The 20,131-nt window shown below is 44.8% G+C and overlaps 1 protein-coding gene across 7 annotated transcripts in view; it reads left to right on the top strand.

Moving 5' to 3' along the window:
- Nucleotides 1-2,670: 2,670 nt before the first annotated feature.
- The window catches only part of Gabpb1 (GA binding protein transcription factor subunit beta 1), a 52,106-nt gene continuing 34,645 nt past the window's right edge, over nucleotides 2,671-20,131 (top strand). For 2 of the 7 annotated variants that reach the window (XM_051144552.1, XM_051144551.1), the window contains exon 1: nucleotides 3,477-3,501. In XM_051144552.1, the coding sequence (XP_051000509.1) occupies nucleotides 3,478-3,501 (24 nt within the window). In that variant the 5' untranslated portion in view covers nucleotide 3,477. Of the gene's footprint in view, nucleotides 2,767-3,219; nucleotides 3,441-3,473; nucleotides 3,502-4,306; nucleotides 4,405-4,866; nucleotides 4,888-20,131 lie in introns of those variants that run through there. The other 5 variants (XM_051144557.1, XM_051144554.1, XM_051144558.1 and 2 more) reach the window with 5 other exon arrangements.

Here is a 20,131-nt window from a genome sequence, read left to right as displayed (position 1 = left end):
TGAAGACTGGCACCATCTAATGGGTCAGACTTTTAGCCGCATTCTTCTAGAATAACTAAAACTGAAATCTCATTAAGTCAGAGCAACAGAAGGTAGCATTGCCCTTAGGCACCAGTCACTAGATGGCCACCTAGTGGCCTTTCCAGCCTTAAATGTAAGGCTGGCCCCCAAACTACTCACTGCTAGGTGTTCTTTTAGCTTAGCATTCAAGGCTTATTCTCAAACTATTTTTTGGTGGTGGGGGCGGGGGGGGGGGTGCTTTGCTAATGATAGGCCGGTACTCTACTGCTGAGCTGTATTCTCAGCCTTCAGAAGAACTTGTCTTTCTTCTTTTGTTTTTGAGACAGGGTCTATGTAGATCAGCCTACCTCTGCCTCCCAAGTGCTAGGATTAATTCCAACTGAAATCTTAATCTAGAAATTTATTCTTTTTTTTTACCCGAGACTGGGTTTATCTGTGTAACAGCCCTGGCTGTCCTGGACTTGCTTTGTAGACCAGGCTGGCCTCAAACTCACAGTGATCCACCTGTCTATGCCTCCTGAGTGCTGGGATTACAGGTGCACACGACCACGCCCAGTTTAGGAATTTATTCTTAAAACCTCAAGTTTAGTTTAAAGTGAAAATAAGCCTAGTTTAGTCACCATAAAACTTTTTTTTTAGCGTCATGCTGGGCAGAGATGGCGCATGCCTTTAATCCCAGCACTTAGGAGGCAGAGGCAGGTGGATCACTGTGAGTTCGAGGCCAATTTGGACTACAGAGCGAGTTCCAGGACAGCCAGAGCTCAGAGTAACCCTGTCTCAAACATAACAAAAAATCTTTTTTAATGTCTAGAGCCAGGTGGATAAATAAATCAACTTTCCATAGTAAATTTCATGAAACCAAGTGTTGAGATTTTTTCTTTTTCCAAGACAGGGTTTCTCTGTGTAGCCTTGGCTGTCTTGGACTTGCTTTGTAGACCAGGCTGGCCTTGAACTCAGAGATCCACCTGCCTCTGCCTCCCGAGTGCTGGGATTAAAGGCATGCGCCACCACACCCGGTCCTTTCTTTGCTTTTTTACTCAGAGAACTACTTTATCCAGTCACCCTTTCGTTTTCTTTGTGACATTATGGGACATTATCTGTTTTAAAACTTTAGTTGGTCTTCCCTTCACTAGAAATAGCAGCAGAGCCATGCTCTTTGTTGCTCCTTTTATCTTCTCTAGCACACAGAACAGTAGTAGAAAGAAGGTGTGCTCCAACAGGTACCGAGCGAGTACAGCCAGCGATTGCTGACTGGATAGGCCTGCAGGCCCTATGTGCTCCGAAAGAGGCGGCACCTTCCCTGGCACCCACTCCTCTCACTTCTCCTTCCAGTGAGCACACCACTGTCCCTCAGTACCCACCCACTTGGCAGTCAACTTTGACCCCTTTCAGTCATTCTCACAGCCATGCCTTCATTCCTCCTTGTGACTACCTTACTGCCTTCCAAATTAGCTTCTTCCTGCCTTGGACTATTTGCTGAATAGTTACCAGTCAAAAAATTATCAACTCATTGGTTGACATGACAGTTAAGGCTGTCACTAAACCTCTACAGGGACATCTCTGAGAACGACTTAAGTGACCTGTTTTTATTCAGTCTTTGCCTCTTAAACCTTTGCATTATTGTTTCCTTTGGTTGGAAGGCCTGCACCAATTCTCTTACTAAAGCGAATGGCTTCCTCCTTCCAGGTTAGTGGTGGGTGGGCGGGATCTTCCTCTGAGACCATAGTGTATTCAGGAGCTCTTAGGGCACAACCACTGATGATGTACACTTGTTTATATGCTATAGCAAGAATTCTGCGGAAATCATTAGCTGACTATTCGCTCAAAATGTTATGGAAGGCATGACAATTAGAAAAAAAAATCCACGCACAAGCCCTTAATCCCAGCATTTGGGAGGCAGAGGCAGGCATCTCTCTGAGTTCAAGGCCAGCCTGGTCTACAAAGAAAGTTCCAGGACAGCCAGGGCTATTCCACAGAGAAACCCTGTCTCCAAACACCGAAAATAAAATATTAAATCAAAAGAAAAACACACAGAATATGCTTTCTTCATACTGGTTACTCTGCTATGCTTTAATAAGTCATACTGCCTACAAACTTTCACTCTATTAATATAAAGGGCAAGTGGAGGTACAATTACGTATCTGAGGTCACACACACAGATCAGTGGACAACATGGATCCCTTTTAAGCCTTTTTGCTCTTAAGTTAAATTCCCGGTGATTCCTAGATGGCGGATGCCCAAAGTTCCACGGGTAGTGGGCCTTCTGTTAAATATACGTAAGTGTAACTTTGAAAATATTGTGTAAGTTAAATTTAAATGGCCTTTTCCTCACAAATCATCATCTCCCAATAAACTCTTGGTTTGAAAATTATATATAACACTGGGCATAGTGGCACACGCCTTTTAATTCCAGCAATCGAGAGGCAGAGGCAGGCGGATCTCCGTATGAGTTCAAGGCCACCCTATTCTAAAGTGAGTCCCAAGACAGGTAAGGATGTTACAGAGAAACCCTGTCGGAGGCGGGAGGGGGGGGGGAAGCTAAGAAAAAGAAATACAACATAAATCCTGACACCACAGACACGTAGTAAAGTGTCACTGTTACAACATAAAAAAAAAAAAAAAAAGCCACAGAAACACCCTCATCGCATACGACCAGTAAACACCAGGTGAAGAGGACACATCCTTTGTTCCTGAACTGGCACTACAACTAGCGATTCCAGGTCTACCTTCCAGGACCAGTTTAAGGTAAATAATGGTTCCTGATTGCACTTCCGCATGCCGGGAATCGGCTAGGACATCCCACAAGCAAGTTTTAACTCCGGGCGAGCCGTAGTCCCTGCGCTTTAGGTGTCACACCGAGGAGACAGGTCGCTTAGCACAACGCACCCCAGCTCCCACACATCCTGCCCCGCCGCGCGGCGCGAACACTCGGCCGCGCACATGGCCACCGCAGCGCTCACCCCGCTGCCGCGCAGGCGCCGGGAGAGCCGGGACTTGCGGTCGCCCAGTGGATCATTCCGCGCAGCCTTTGTGTGGCCGAATGCTAGAAATGGCTTATTTCCTTTCTCTGTGTTTAAAGTCAAAACCAGACCCTTTCGTCCCTTTCTCTCGCCGGAACGGGGCCGGGGGAGGGCGGCGGCAGGCTTGCTCCTGGGGGCGGCGGGCGGAAACCGGCGCGGGTTGGCGAGGCCTCCGCAGGCATGCTGGGAGCTCGCCCGCCGTGTCCCTCCGCGCCGACGGGGACTTTTCGGTGGGGATTTTGGGCGCCGACCAGACGCGGCATTTTCGGAAAATAGCGCCCTGTGCAGCGAAGCGCTCTGTGTGTGGTGGGGCCGCGTCAGCCCTGCCGGCTCCGAGGCGCCGCGGTCCCCGCACCTCCTCCCGCCGCTCCCCCGCCGCCGCTCCCGAAGCTTTTCCAGGTCAGTGCGGGTCTGTGTAGGGCCCTGTTACCACCGGATGTGGAAGTTGATCTCTTCGCTGGTAAAAAATAATTCCACTTCCCCCGGAACCCAGATCATCCCCGCGATTTCCTGTTTATTGCATTAAGGCGCCGGGTTTCCGGGGCTCCCGGCCCCGCTCGTTTGGCGGGGGTCGGCGGGGTCGGCCTGGGTGTCCACGCCACCGCCGCCGCGCTTTGTCCGCCCCGGCGCTCGGCTTCTGGGAGGGGCGGCAGACATGGTGGCGGCCGCCGCCCCCTTCTCGGCCAGGCGTCGCGGCCTCCCGCGGGCCTCAACGGGACCCTGGCTGCGATGGGGTCGCAAAGATCCCAGAGGGTCCGGGCCGGTGGGGGCGGGCGGCGGGCCAGGTGGCGCGGCCCCCGCCCGCTCCTTTGTCTTGGTGGCCTTGATGGCCCGGCCCGGTTGACGACAAGCGGGAAGGCCGCGCCGGGGCCCACGGGGCCCACGGGGTCCACGGGGCCCGCGGCGCTCGAGTCTCTGCCGGAGCAGGCGGGCCTGGACAGGGTGGACGCGAGAGTCCTGAACGGACGGAGCGTGCCATTCTTAGTGGCCGAGACTTTGGCCCCCAGAGACTTCGCTGCCGGAACCCACGCGGGTGCGGGACAGCCGCGAGTTTTCGTCCGCTCCTCTCTTGCCTGGGGCACAGATCGGTGTTGAGAGTTAGTTCTCCCACAGTGCTGGAGCCGCGTGCCCAGCTTGAAGTGTGCATCTCCAAAATGAAATGAAGGACTGGCACGGGCCTACTTGGCTGTGTTTGCCTTTGAAGCTTTTGCCTTAAGCTCGTTTGGACTGTGTAGAGCAGACACACTCGTTTAAAGCGGGGGTGGGGTGGGGGCGCGAGGCTCCAGTACTTCTGAAAGGGAGCTTCATAACGTGGAAGTAATTTTAAGTTCTTTCTCCAGACCCTGGTTTGCTGTCTATTCAGGCAAGTTACTTTCTGGAAAAAAGACGGTCGTGTGCTGTTCCTTGGGAAGTAGTTGCCGTCCCAGAATTTGAAAGGCACCGAATTTACTATGCAGAAGATAGTTTATCTCACAGAGATTCACCTAGGTTAATTTAAATTTAACTGATAGATTTTGACTTTTAGGCCTTCAGACTCTGACTTTGAACGTTAAGGAAACTGGTAGCTGTTATCCCTTTACTCATTTTTTTTTTTTTTTTTTTTTTTTTTTTGGGAGGAGGGGGGTCAGGAATCATGTTTTATGTCTTAACTCATGACTTAGGCAATAGTCACATTGGTTTTCATTTTTGCAAATCTTCTTAGTGCCCAGTTTAATAGAAAACAGATTCTTGAATCTATTTTTGCAGGCAGTCTTGTGATAATCATGCCACATAATCACTGGAAAGCACTGTACATCATACTTTTTTTCTTTTTAAAAAATATGTCCTCCCATCCTGTTCCCAGCATGTAAGTACAATCAGGATATTGTGCAAGACAAACCTACAGTGTGAGTGAGAAGAATGATTCCTGTATTTGGGGGGAGAGAGTTGTTGACTTTTTAAGAGATAGGGATTTAGAGTCCTAAGCATCACAAAGATTATACTTTAATGATAGTATTGAAATCTCGGGAAGATCTGGAAATAGTCGAAGTGACGAGTCATTTTAAAGTTCCAACTTGCATGTTTAATGGTGTGCACAGACAATAAAGTAGATTTACAAGCACAGTAGATGTCCTTTTTCATGAGGGCACGTGCACCAAAGGAGTTTCAGACTTCAGGAGATCGAGACCTTGGCTGAAATAAAGCATAACTAATATGCATATGTAATTTGCATATATAGGCCCTTATTCTGAGTCAGTCTGGGTTTCCTAGGTTTGGGTGATGAGTCTGTAAAATTTCAAGGTGAGTTTGCCTCCAATGGTTTCGGAAGGGAACTGAGTTTCCACTGGTTTCTTGTGACCTCTAGTCTGATTCTGTCAGTCAACCTTTCTCTGCTGTTCCATCAACAGGAAGCATCTGGCCATTCTTCATGTAATTGTCAGAAAGTGCCAGGTGCATTTTTAATGTTTGCTATTCATTTAAGAAAAACAAAACAAAACAAACACAAAAACCAGAGCCTGACAGGGTGGCTGGTGGACGCCTTTAATCCCAGCACTTAGGAGGCAGAGACAGGCAGATCTCTTGAGTTCAAGGCCAGCCTTTTCTACAACGTGAGTCTAGGACAGCCAGGGTTTGTTTGCAACACAAGAAAAATCCTGTCTTACCAAAAACAAAAATAAAAAGGACAGGATCTTAATTTTACTTGATTTTGTGTCCCTGGTACAACCTCCCCCCCCCAATGGCATTTTAAAAACCTGTATCTCTTCAGGTATAGGTAAAGCAAATATTGCAAACTCAAAATTTGTCACATGTAATTATAAATCAAGTTCATTTTTGTTTGTTTTTTGAGGCAGGGTTTCTCTGTGTAGCCCTGGCTGTCCTGGACTCACTCCGTAGAGCAGGCTGGCCTCAAACTCACAGAGATCTTCCTGCCTCTGCCTCCCGAGTGCTGGGATTAAGTGTGCCACCATACTCTGCCAGAAATTCATTTTTGAGGAAGCTCAAGTTTCTCGTAAGTAGTCTTGAGCCAGTGTACTTGCACTAATGGGGTCCAACCCTGATTTCACTGGGAGGCATTAGAGATGCAGGTCAAGCTCTTGGACATGTAGGAATTGATTTATAGATTGACAAAAACGATAATTTAACATCTGTATACAATGTAGTGATCAATCAAGGGTAACATTTCTGTCTCAACTTTCCTTTGTGTGTGTTGGGACCCTTTAATTCCTCTGCCCTAGTTTATAAAACAAATAATTGTAAATTTTGTTCACTGGAAGGCAGGTAGCTTTCCAGTGACCCCGTCCATCTGTGGCTTTTCAACTGATAATTATGCTTCTGTAGCATTATGTCTCAACTTTGGTTCAATTATAATTAGCATTTTACTTTTCTGAAGAGGTTTGTTTTTCTTTTTTCTTCAAGACAGGGTTTTTCTATGTAGCCTTGGTGTCCTAGACTTGCTTTGTAGACCCCGAACTGCAGAGATCCGCTGCCTCTGCCTCCCCCTTTTCCCCCGAGTCCTGGGACCACCATACCTGGCTGCTTTTTTTTTTTTTTTTTTTTAAACTTTTTGCTTGTTTCTCTTGTCTGGGCCTGGCTGGAACTCACAGAGATCCTCCTGCCTCTGGCTCCCAGTGCTGAGATTAAAGGCGTGCACCACCACTCCCGGCAGTTGGGCAGTTGTTTGTTTCTTTATCTCTGTGTCAGAAGAACTAGAATTAGCACCTATTGCAGGGCGGTGGTGGCACATGCCTTTAATACCAGCACTCAGGAAGCAGAGACAGGCGGATCTTCAGAGTGAGTTCCAGGGCAGTCAAAGTCCCTTTCTCAAAATAACAATAAAAACTCGTGAGGACCCGTTTGGTTTCTCCTAACATCAGCACTGTGGTGTTGTCCAGAAGGCTTAGTGCATCTTCATTTGGGCTGGGGATGTTTATGCCATTGTTTTAGAGATTTAGGCTGGAAGGAATTTCTTCTCTAAAGATAATTCTTGATATTACAAAGATGTGAAGAATAACAGTTGAAACACTGTTGATAACAAGAGTGGTTACTGACTTTCCTGTGTGCCTTAGTTGTTTTATTGGTGCGGTATGGATCATTCTAGTATCCGTCATGGAGGTGGGGATCATTAAACGCATTCTTACATATAAAGTGCTTAGAATGATGCCTTAGAGCAGTGGCTTTCAAACTTTCTCCTTCGAGACAAGGTTTCTCTATAGCCTTGGTTGTCCTGGACTATCTTTGTCAGCCAGGCTGGCCTTGCACTCACAATGATCCACCTGCCTCTCCTCCTGAATGCTCGGATTAAAGGCTTGCGCTACCACACCTGGTTGTTTGTAACCTCCTTAATGTTGAAACCCTTTAATACAGTTCCTCATGTGATGACCCCAACCATAAAATTTTGTTGCTATTTCATAAGTATTTTTGCCACTGTTATGAATTGTAATTTAAATATATATTTTCCGGCGGTCTTAGGTGACCCTGTGAAAGGGTTGAAAATTGCTGCCTTAGTAGATCAGTAAATTTTAGGCTTTTTGTTTGTTTGTTTGTTTTGAGACAGGGTTTCTCTGTGTAGCCTTGGGTGTCCTAGACCACTTTGTAGACCAGGCGAGCCTCGAACTCACAGCAGTCCGCTTGCCTCTGCCTCCCGAGGGACTAAAGGTGTGTGCCACCACTCCCGGCAGGTTTTTGTTTCTTAAACAGGATTTCAGTTTAACTGTTTTACCAAACCAAACCAAACCAAACCCAAGTTCTGCCATTCTGTAGACTAAATGAAAGAGGCATGTTGTATTTTCAGGAATCTAGCTGCCACGTTTTACCTTTTTCTCTCTGATTACTTCATTGTCTGTAAAGGTTTATTCCCCCTGTTCAGATGTGCAGCCATAAAGTGGGAGAAGAAAATAAACTTGAGAATCTCGTACAGTTCTCGGCCTCACTCTTTATTTCATTATGTTCAGAGCCCAGGTCAATGTTTGCTCCAGGTTCTTTTACTACCTTCCAGACCTACTGAACTATTAGGTACCGAATTCAGACTGCTTGAGAGAACCTCCTTGTCAGCAATAACTTTTAAAATCTTGATTATACGGAGCCAATATAGATAATTGCTTGACTTTCTTCAGGAAATGTTTAGGCTTGCCTGTATGTGTATTTTGTTTGCATGCATGTATGTGCATCATGTACATGCCTAGCCTGCAGAGATGATGGCGTCAGGCCCCCTGCAACTGGAGTGAAGGGTGGCTGTGTATCATCATGAGGGGTCTAGGAATTGAACCCCTGTATTCTGCAAGAAAAAGTGCTATTGACTGCTGAGCCATTTATTTCATAAGGGCTCATAAGTTTAATTCTTTTCATTTACTATTCTATCCCCTTTTATTACTGTCTTCTGTTGTGTGATTCTTGCCATTCATGTCAAGGTTAAGATCCATCTGTTCTCTCTCCTTCCCTCACTTTCTCCCTCTGGCCTTCTCCCTCCCCCCTTTTCTCTCTTTCCCCTGATAGCTGTTTTTTGTTTGTTTTTTTGAGACAGAGTTTCTCTGTGTAGCCGTGGCCATCCTGGACTCACTTTGTAGACCAGGCTGGCCTTGAACTCACAGCGATCCACCTGCCTCTGCCTCCCGAGTGCTGGGATTAAAGGTGTACGCCACCACGCCCAGCTTGATAGCTGGTTTTTGTTTTTTGTTTGTTTGTTTTTTTTTTTTCTGCTGCTGTCTGAGAATATAAAGGCTCATGCTTTAGTGGAAGGCTAAGGAATTTCCATCACCTTTAGATTTATACTTTCTAATCTATCAGTTCCCAGTTTCCTATCGAGTTGTCTATGATACATGCTTTCCCTTTGTTGTATCCACCAATCAGGAGTTTTCCTTAGATTGTCCTTCCTTGAATCCACCCTGCAGATGACAGCCAGAATAATTTCTCCCAAAACTTCCAAATCTCATCCTTCTGAAAGCCCAAGGAGAGAGTTTACCTTTGGTCTTTGTATTCTCCACTGTGCTGTTGACCTTTGCACTCTCCACTGTGCCAAGCAACAGGAATTGAGCCTGTGCTCAATAAGTGTTTGAAGTCAACACTTTGAATAACTCCAGTAGTCCGCAGGGTAAAGTCTCCTTTCTGATACTCAGACTTTTGCTTATTACATTCTGCTTCTTTGACTTTATTACTTACTCTAGTATAATGAAACTTCTGTTTCCTCGTTGATTATATTCTTCCTTTTCCTTCCATTTAAAAACTTACCCAGAAGCACATGTGTCATGCCAGGCTCTGATGAGATCTCCTAATAATCAGTAAAACAAGACAGAGTCAACCAGGTACTGGTGGTGCACACCTTCAATCCCAGCGTTGAGGGAGGTGGAGAAGCAGACGCAGGTGGAGCGCTGAGTTTGAGGCCAGCCTGGTCTATAGAGCGAGTTCCAGAACAGCTAGTGCTACACCAAGAAACTGTTTGGCAAAACCAAACCAAACCAAACCCAAGACAAAGTCCTGTTCTCAGAGCTGCCATTGGAGTAAAGGGTGTAGGCAACATTTCTATGTAAGGTAAAACAGGAATAAAGCTAGGTCGGGGGGGGGGGGGTGTGATGTGGCTGCCACTTGAGTACCAGAGAAACCTGATCCCTAGAGTCAGAGTGAGTGAATAGGTTCTGGATTGAGGAAACTCAGGATCCTAGGTGGCGGGGTACATGCTTAGCTTGTTAGGTTCACTGAGACCTACCTGTCTTAGAACCTGTACAGCAACAATCAAAGTAGTTTTCAAGCTTTTTAAAACTCCTGGGCTTTACATATCATTCTCTTTTCTTTCTTTCTTTTTCTTTTTCTTTTCTTTTTTTTTTTTTTAAAGATTTATTTATTACGAATACAGGGCTTTGTCTCATGTACACCTGCACACCAGAAGAGGACACCAAATCACATAGATTGTTGTGAGCCACCATGTGGTTGCTAGGAATTGAACTCAGGACCTCTGAGCCATCTCTCCAGCCTCTCACATACCATTTTTAGTTCTCAAATACAGTAGCCCACAGTAGGAAATAATTTTTTTTACACATGGTAGTCATTTATACTCATGACTGTGTTTCTGTGCATATGTGTTCATGTAACTATATTGTATGCTCAGATTTATTTTGGTGTTTTGAGACAGGGTTTCTCTGTGTAACCTTGGCTGTCCTGGACTCCCTTAGACTAGGCTGGCCTTGAACTTACAGAGAACTGCCTGTCTCTGCCTCTCTGAGTGCTGGGATTACATGCGCCTGGTGTGAAGTACTGCTCTTAAAGTCTGAGCATATCGTCCAGGGGCTACGCACCTGTAATCCTAGTAATCCCAGGGAGGCAGAGGCAGCAGACCTCTGAGTTCGAGGCCAGCCTGGTCTACAAAGAGAGTCCAGGACAGCCAGGGCTCTGTGTAACAGAAAAATCTTGTCTCAAAATTTTTTTTTCCTTTCTTAAAAAAATTATATTTAGCTGGGCCAGGTGGCCCACACCTGTAATCCCAGCACTTGGGGAGGCAGAGGCAGGCAGATCTCTGTTAGTGTGAGGCCACTTTGGTTTCCATAGGGAGTTTAGGACAGCTGAGACTACACAGATAAATCCTCTTGAAAAACCAAATCAAACCAAAATTATATTTAACATTTCCCCCATTTGTTCTATGCATCGAACCTATGACATCACACTTTTCTCACGTACTCATGAATATTCTACCCATGAGCTTACTCCCTAGCCCAAGATTCTGATTTTTAAAGCACATAGATTGCTTTTATTAAATTTTTACTTGACCATAGTTCAGAGTAGATCCTTTTTTGTTTAGTTTTGTTTTTGAGACAGGGTTACTCTGTAGGTTTGGCTATTCTGGACTTTCTTTATAGACCAGGCTGGCCTTGAACTCATAGCATCTCCGTCTGCTTCCTTGAGTGCTGTGATTAAAGGTGTGCACCACCAATTCCAGCTGCAGACCCCTCCTTAACAGTGCTAATCTTAACTGTGCATACAGTGGCTGTATGCAACATTAAATTTGTCAATGTCCCTTTTCTTTCCAAACCATACATTCTGTATTTCTGCTCCACTTGTTCTTTTTCATTGTAAACCTCCGTAACTGTTGTCAATAACCATGGTGTTGGCTCAAAAATGTGCAGTCTCCTCCCCCGACCCAAGACAGGGTTTCTCTGTTAGTCTTGGCTATCTTGGACTAGCTTTGTGGACGAGGCTGGCCTTGAACTCACAGATCCACCTGCCTCTGCCTCCGAAGTGCTGGGATTACAGGTGTGTGCCACCACGCCCTGCTCATTGTGCAGACATTTTCTCTGCCCAAGAAATTAGTTCATTACTTTTTCATTTAGCCTCAGGTAAGTTCTTAGGACATGAGCAAAAACCAGCCAGGATTTTTGCCTTACGAATGGCCTCTAGCACCAGCTGTTGGTATTGTTATCCTCTGAAACCTCTTCAGCTGGCCCTACACAGATTGCATCGCCCTCAGAGTACTGTTCTCCAGGCTGTTGTAAGATACCCCTTTGCACTTTGATTACCGCACACAACTGCTTTTCTAGTCCAAAGTTCCAAAGTCTCTACATTTCTCAAAAACATTGTGTGTCTAAACAACAACAACAAAAAGACGGTCTGGGTCTTCACAGCCACTGTCCCCTCTTGGTACTAACTTTGTATTAATTAATTTTATGTTGTTAGGACAATATGACCATGACAGTTTATAGAAGAGTTTATTTGTGGCGTGGAATCCTGGCCTCCATTAATCACATTTGCAGCAGTTTTCATTTGTTGCTTTTTAAGAGCAGAAAATTCTTTTTTAAGATTATTACTGTTTGGGTTTTGTTTGTTTTTTCTGAGACAGGATTTCTCTGTTATCTTGGCTGTCCTAGACTCACTTTGTAGACCAGGCTAGCCTGGAACTCACAGCAGCCCGCCTCCTAAGTGCTGAGATTAAAGGCGTGCGTCACCATGCCTGGCTTGTTTGAGTTTTTTGAGATAGGATTTTGAGACAAAGCCACTCTTCAGAGAGCCTGGGCTGTCCTGGAACTCCTATGTAGACCAGACTGCTAGAATTGAATTGCCTCCCAAGCCCCAGGTGCAAGGTAGGTGTGCGCCAACACCCAGCCCTGAGCTGGGGGAAGTCTTGCCCCGAGGACACTTTTTTTGCTTAGATCAGGCCTATTCTTAATCTGCTATTTTTTAATTGGTAATTTTTTTATTGGAAAACAAATATACAACTTGAAATGGATTTGAGGTACAAATTGTGCCATAAGCAGATTTTCTTTAAGTGGCTAAACAAAGTTTAAAAAGCAAGTAACAATAAAAGAAAATGTTTCTAGTACAATACCAACAGTACAAAAAAGTAGTGTAGGAATACCTGGGTAAAAGCCATTCGGCAAGAGTCAACTTTAAGTCCATATTGTTGACTTCAACAACAACATGTTTACAGTTCTAAAAACTACTAAAAAAAAAAAAGACATAACCCAGATGTTCCCTCATTTGACCGACTCCATCTAAGTGTAGATGGCTTAGATACAGCCAGAGTAGCCACGTGCAACATGTTACTTGATCAATTTCCTAAAATAAGGTTTGACAATGACAGTAAGATAAGGGAAGAAAACATGGAGGAATGAAGTCCTAATTCCTATACATGCATATTTTTTGACAGTAGGGGGAACCTTTTACAGATAAGTTACAAACAAATTTAACACATCCTGTACAATGTCTTTGTGTCATCATTTGTACAAACTTTATAGTTTACCTGACCATCGCCATCAATGTCTGCTTCCCTGATCATCTCATCAGCCTCTTCTTCATCTGTTAACTTCTCTCCAAGGTTTGTCATCACACGGTGAAGCTCTGCTGCACTGATGTAGCCGTTGCCGTCCTTATCAAACACGCGGAATGCTTCTCTGATTTCTTCTTCACTGTCTGTGTCCTTCGTCTTCCTTGCCATCAGTGTCAGAAACTCAGGGACGGCAATTGTGCCATTACAATCTGCATCTACTTCATCACGTCTTGCAGCTCTGCTTCTGTGGGGTTCTGCCCGAGACCTCATCAGAGCCCCCAGTTCCTTTGTCGTTAAAGTCCCGTCACCATCCTTGTCAAATAGTGAAAAAGCCTCTTTGAATTCCGCAATCTGCTCCTAAGTCAGTTGGTCAGCCATGCTGCAAGGGCTACTGGTTTCCAAGTCACCACCAGACAGCTACTCTGCTCTCTCGCTCCACTTGGACTAATCTAATCTGCTGTTTTTATCAACACAAGACTGGGCTCTAACATTGAATTTCCCGATGTTCTGTTCTTTTTTTTTTTTTTTTTTAAGATTTATTTATTTATTATTTATGCAGTATTTTGCCTGCATGTGTGCCTGCTTACCAGAAGAGGGCACCAGGTCTCATAGTAGATGGTTGTGAAGCTACCATGTGGTTGCTGGGGATTGAACTCAGGACCTTTGGAAGATCAGACAGTGCTCCTAACCACCGAGCCATCTCTCCAGCCCCCTCTTTTCTTTTCAAATTGTACTTTTTCTTGTGTATTTCTTTTTGTTGTACTTGCTCCCTTTCACTGTAGACCTGCCTAAGAGTGATTGCTAATGATGATATCAGAATCAGCAATAAGCTGTCTTGAGATCTCCCTAAGGTTGGGCATGAGAGAGAAACCCTTTAATCCCGGCACTCGGGAGGCAGAGGCTGGCAGATCGCTGTCAGTTTGAGGCCAGCCTGGTCTACAAAGTGAGTCCAGGACAGCCAAGGCTACACAGAGAAACCCAGTCTCGAAAAACCAAAGCCAAAACAAAAACAGAAACAAACGAACAAACAAAAAGGAACTCTCCACTAAAGCAGTAGTTCCGTTACTTTTGATAGTGGCCAAACTTTGCAGCAGCATCCATAGGGGTTTGTATTTAGAGTCATGAAGGTTACATGCCTAAAAAAGTTGTGGAATCTGGGTTCTCTCATGGAGGACTGAAAGGCTGTGTGATGCGAGGATTGTCTTGGGGCCCTGCAAATGCTAGAGCTACGAAATAGCTGCTAAAGAAAGCTTTGCATGGGGGTTGATCCAGCCCACGAGAGAGAAGTGTGTTGCATCAAGACAGGGTTTCTCTGTGTGACAGAACTCCCAGGCCAGCCTCTAACTCACTGAAGTCCTTCTGTCTCTGCCTACCAGAGTGCTGGGATTAAAGGCGTGCACCACCTTGCATGCCTATGGACTTTTAGATAATGTTGAGTTTATGAATGATTGTGGCCTTTTGAAATTGGACTGAATGCACTTTACATCATAATAGCACCCGCAGCATATGGGGCCAGGGAGTGGAGTGTGTGGTTTGAATGAGAATGGCCCCAGGAGACCCACGTGCTTGAGTGTTTCTTTTGCTGTTGATAGAACTGGGTGGGAAAGATGAGGAGGTGTGCCACTGGGGTAGGCTGTGGGTGTGTAAGATGAGGAGGTGTGCCACTGGGGTGGGCTTTGGGTGTGTAAGATGAGGTGTGCCACTGGGGTGGGCTGTGGGTGTGTAAGATGAGGAGGTGTGCCACTGGGGTGGGCTTTGGGTGTGTAAGATGAGGAGGTGTGCCACTGGGGTAGGCTGTGGGTGTGTAAGATGAGGAGGTGTGCCACTGGGGTGGGCTTTGGGTGTGTAAGATGAGGAGGTGTGCCACTGGGGTAGGCTGTGGGTGTGTAAGATGAGGAGGTGTGCCACTGGGGTGGGCTTTGGGTGTGTAAGATGAGGAGGTGTGCCACTGGGGTGGGCTGTGGGTGTGTAAGATGAGGAGGTGTGCCACTGGGGTGGGCTGTGGGTGTGTAAGATGAGGAGGTGTGCCACTGGGGTAGGCTGTGGGTGTGTAAGATGAGGAGGTGTGCCACTGGGGTAGGCTGTGGGTGTGTAAGATGAGGAGGTGTGCCACTGGGGTAGGCTGTGGGTGTGTAAGATGAGGAGGTGTGCCACTGGGGTAGGCTGTGGGTGTGTAAGATGAGGAGGTGTGCCACTGGGGTGGGCTGTGGGTGTGTAAGATGAGGAGGTGTGCCACTGGGGTGGGCTTTGGGTGTGTAAGATGAGGAGGTGTGCCACTGGGGTAGGCTGTGGGTGTGTAAGATGAGGAGGTGTGCCACTGGGGTAGGCTGTGGGTGTGTAAGATGAGGAGGTGTGCCACTGGGGTAGGCTGTGGGTGTGTAAGATGAGGAGGTGTGCCACTGGGGTGGGCTTTGGGTGTGTAAGATGAGGAGGTGTGCCACTGGGGTAGGCTGTGGGTGTGTAAGATGAGGAGGTGTGCCACTGGGGTAGGCTGTGGGTGTGTAAGATGAGGAGGTGTGCCACTGGGGTAGGCTGTGGGTGTGTAAGATGAGGAGGTGTGCCACTGGGGTAGGCTGTGGGTGTGTAAGATGAGGAGGTGTGCCACTGGGGTGGGCTTTGGGTGTGTAAGATGAGGAGGTGTGCCACTGGGGTAGGCTGTGGGTGTGTAAGATGAGGAGGTGTGCCACTGGGGTGGGCTTTGGGTGTGTAAGATGAGGAGGTGTGCCACTGGGGTAGGCTGTGGGTGTGTAAGATGAGGAGGTGTGCCACTGGGGTGGGCTTTGGGTGTGTAAGATGAGGAGGTGTGCCACTGGGGTGGGCTTTGGGTGTGTAAAAGTTCTTAGATCTTTAATTCCAGTACAGAGGAAGCAGAGACAGGCAGATCTCTAGGAGTTGAAGGCAAGCCTTGTCTACAAAGTGAGCTCTGTGTAGCCCTGCCTGTCCTGGACACGCTTTGTAGACCAGGCTGGCTTCGAACTGAAAGCGATCCACCTGCCTCTGCCTCCCAAGTGGTGGGATTAAAGGTGTGCACCACCACCACCCAGCGAGAAAAGATCTTAGGCTGTATAGATGAATTAATGATACTGTGTATTAGTGTTATACTACTGTATTAGTGTTAGTTTAATGCTGGTTAGTTGGTGGGTCAGGTAAAGCACGTGCTTTAGGCAGGGTAGCTGGGAGCAGAGAAGAGAGGGCCTCTGAGCAGTAGCATACACTCCAGGCCGTGAGTGGTTTTGAGCAGGCTTGCATTGCTGAAGTGGGTAAAAGGATTTTGTGGGGAAAAGAGGATGAGTGTTTCCCGCAGATTGTCAGGCACAAATTTTGAAGGTGGTTAGAAGGGCACTTCAGCCGACACCTGGAGTCAGAGCCCAGTTCCTGAAGTACCCTGAGAAGTGTCTCCGCTTTCTGTGATTATCCCAGAATGCGTAGCCTTGAGTTCTGAGATAAGATTTCAGTTGTAAGGAGTGGGGACCTTGTAGATAGATGGGTTCTTGTACACTGGTAGTGTAAAGTGCACATTGGTATAATAGTACACTTTTGTGAGTGTGAGGCCAGCCCTGGCTCCATAGACGGCTGTTGTAGAAAAGAGATGGGCTCATTTTTCCCTTCTGAGGCTACACAGGGAGGAGAGCCCAGACTGAAATCCTCAGACGACACATGCTGCCTTCTACTTCAGAAGCTTCTCCGTGTTACCTTAAAATAGAAGACAAAAAATTCATGATGGGAAAGTTCATTCAAATTGAGTGTACATGATAAATTCTTTTACTCTTGCTCTCTTTGTATGATAGAGACAACAGTGACAAGTGACAAGATTGTGAGGACTGTATTATTAGTGAAATTCCTTTCTATTTCTTTATTTTTATTTCATGTGTAAAACCGTGGCGCCGGATGTGGTGGCACATGCCTTTAATCCCAGTACTCTGGAGGCAGAGGCAGGTGGATTTCTAGGACAGCCAGGGGTACACAGAGAAACCCTGTCTCAAAAAACAAGCAGACAAAAGAAGTTTGTGGCATGTATGTCTGCACCAAGTGTGTGCAGTGCCAATTGAGGCCAGAGGAAGGTGTTGCTGAGTCCCCTGGCACTGGAGTTACAGGTGGCTCTGAGTTCTGTTTAGGTGCCCTGTACTGACCCCAAGCCCTCTGCGAGAGCAGGAAGTGCTTAAACTACCGAGCCAGCTCTTCAGCCTCCCGAAGTCCACTTCTCATGAGAATGTTGACAATTAAATACTGATTGCCAAGAATATTTCATACGTACATCTATATACATGATAACTTACTATGTAAAACAAATGCTTTCAACATTTAAAATTAAACATTAAAGGGTTTTTAAGCTTACCTGTAACCTAGTTTTTTGTTTTGTTTGGTTTTGAACCTGCTTGCCTCTGCCTCCCAAACACTAGGAATAAAGGCGAGCGCCACCATGCCCAACCTTGTAACCTAGTTTTGATATAAAGTTTTTAATAAAAGTTTGTTTTTAATTGCATGAGTAATATGAGTTTATTGTACAAAACTTACAAAATAAAGGGGAAATAAAAGAATTTTTTATTATCCTGCTTTATTGTTTCTAGTTCTTTTTCTGTGCATTTTTTACATATTTCAGTTATGTTGTATATACAGTTTAGAGTCTTGATTAAAAAAGATTTATTTATTATTATGAATACAGTGCTCTGTCTGCCTATCTGTTAGAATATCAAATTATAGATGGCTGTGAGCCACCATGTAGTTGCTGGGAATTGAACTCAGGACCTCTGGAAAAAGTCTGCTCTTAACCTCTGAGCCATCTCTCCAGCCCGAGTCTTGATTCTTAAGCCATTACATACTATTTGTAAGTTTTTTGATTTTTGTTTTTGTTTTTTGAGACAAGGTTTCTCTGTGTAGCCTTGGCTGCCCTAGGCTCGCTTTGTAGACCAGACTGGCCTCGAACTCATAGAGATCCATCCACTTGCTTCTGCTTTTCAGGGTGCTGGGATTACAGGTGTGTACCACCACATCCAGATTTTGTAAATATTTTTAAATGAAAATATTAAAGATCATTTAAGTATGTATGGTTGTATAAGCTGCTGTTCTTGTAACCACTAGATGGCACTCGTGTATAATTTTTGTGAGTGCAAGTTTCTAGGTGGATCTTACTTAATAGGTTTTTAAATTTAATTTATTTTTTTGCTTTGATTTTATTTGTTTTTTTGAGACAGGGTTTCTGTACTTGAGAGCTACCAGCCTCTGCCTCCCAAATGCTGGGATTAAAGGTGTGTGCTACCGCCACCCGGCTTAGAATTTTATTTTATTTTATTTTTTTGTTTTTTGAGTAATATGTTTTAATTTAAACAAAACAATAGTTTATGTTAGACTATGGTACGCATTTAATAAACAGTTTTTGTTTATTGTTATTAATAGTTTTGTTTATTGTTATTGTATTTATTTACTTGAATTTATTGTAATAGGTATTTATATTCTCAAAGAGAAAGGGAGTATTGAACTAAGTGGTGTAACATTCCATATACAGTAGGTTTTGGGTATATTAAGTCATTAAAATTTACTGGTTTTTCTTTGGAGAAAATCAAGTAAATGATGAGCATATATTTTAATTGCTAACCCTTATCATTTTTAAAATATTGTTTTTCTCCCTGAAGATTTAACATATAATCAGTCTGAATGAACTGAAGACTTGACCCAGCATTTGTATGTGTGTGGTGTTCATGTCTATATGTACATTTACATATATATGAGCATGTGTGCACCTGCACAAGTGCACATGCATGTGTGCACATTGAAGGCCAGAGGTTGAAATTGAGTCTTTAGCTCCTCTCCACTTTATTTATTGAAGGCAGAGTCTCACTGAACTCAGAACACTCTGAACTCAGCTAACCTTTTAGGTGCTACGCTGCCCCATCTACCAGGTGTTCATGTGGGTTCTGGGAATCTGAACTCTGGTCCTCTGGCTACATGGCAGTCCCATTGCCAGCAGAACCACCCCCAGCCTCTTTGTTGTTTTGTGAATTGATTCTCTTCCTGGTTATAGGATCTTTAAACTGAATCAGTTTAGCAGGGTGCAGAGGCCTGGTCTGCAAAGCAAGTCCAGGACAGCCATGGCTACACAGGGAAATCCTGTCTCGCAAAACCAAACCAACCAACCAAACAAAAATCAACTTACTAAATTAAGTTACTTTTACTGTTGTTGGCATACATGATAGAGCAGTATATAAGGGTAAGTTTTAATCACCATTGACTACAGTAGGAATTACTTTAAAAATATTTTACATCTTTCAGCAATAACAGTTATTTCTTTTTGATGACTTCGTGGTCATCATGGTTTTTGTTTTGTTTTGCTTTTATTACTACTGTGTTAGATTCTTTTTTTTTTATAATTGAAATTCTGATGTCTTTTAAAAAATATTTTATTTAACTTTAATCTATGTACATTGGTGTGAGGGTGTCAGATCTTGGAGTTACAGACAGTTATGAGCTGCCATGTGGGTGCTGGGAATTGAACCCGGGTCCTTCAGAAGAGCAGGCAGTGCTCTTAACCACTGAGCCACCTCTCCAGCCCCCTGTGTTAGATTCTTGTTTATGCTTCCTCCACCTTTATTTTGACTTAGGTTTTTCTCTCTGTCTCTCTGTCTCTGTCTCTCTGTGTCTCTCTCTTCTACTTTGTATATAGCCCTTTATTAGCAACTAAACTAGAAGGTATCTGTTATACAACATGGGCAGTTGTCTGTAACTCGAGATTTCTTATATCCTAGTGCAGATCATCTGCACATACAGTTTCTTTTATTAAAAAGTCTTTAATCCCAGTGCTCGGGAGGCAGAGGCAGGTAGATCGCTGTGAGTTTGAGGCCAGCCTGGTCTACAGAGCGAGTCCAGGACAGCCAAGGTAACATACAGAAACCCTGTCTCAAAAGCAAAAGAGCACAAGACAAAACAAAGCTTCCACCCTTTTCTGTCTGTGTATAATTTGCAAAACTGATATGAAAGTGGAATATGTATACAGGATTTGTAAAGCGTACAAATTTCAAGTATGCTAAATGCTTTACAACCCACTTTCAAAAAACTGTGCATAGATTTGAAAAGGAGTTATTGATAATTTTGTATTTGGCATAGGAGCTACTGTCCAGAATGTATACAAATCAAGATGAAAAAAGCAGACTAATTTTAGAATGTGAGAACTGTAGTCTGGCATGCTGTAGTGGTTCTTCAGAAGTTGCTGTCTGGCGTAGTATGTCCAAGTGGACTTGCTGGCTGAATAAGCACTGTAAATGTTTACATTGTACATAGCATTTCAAGGATAAGATTCATTTTGGAGGCATTTAAGTGAAATTTGGTGCATCTACAGAATAGATACTGTATCCAGTAGTTTGGATTGTGT

Source organism: Acomys russatus, chromosome 4, assembly GCF_903995435.1.
Source record: "Acomys russatus chromosome 4, mAcoRus1.1, whole genome shotgun sequence".
Classification (NCBI taxonomy): domain Eukaryota; kingdom Metazoa; phylum Chordata; class Mammalia; order Rodentia; family Muridae; genus Acomys; species Acomys russatus.
Note: the sequence above shows the minus strand (reverse complement) of the source record. Positions and strands in the feature narration are given on the sequence as shown.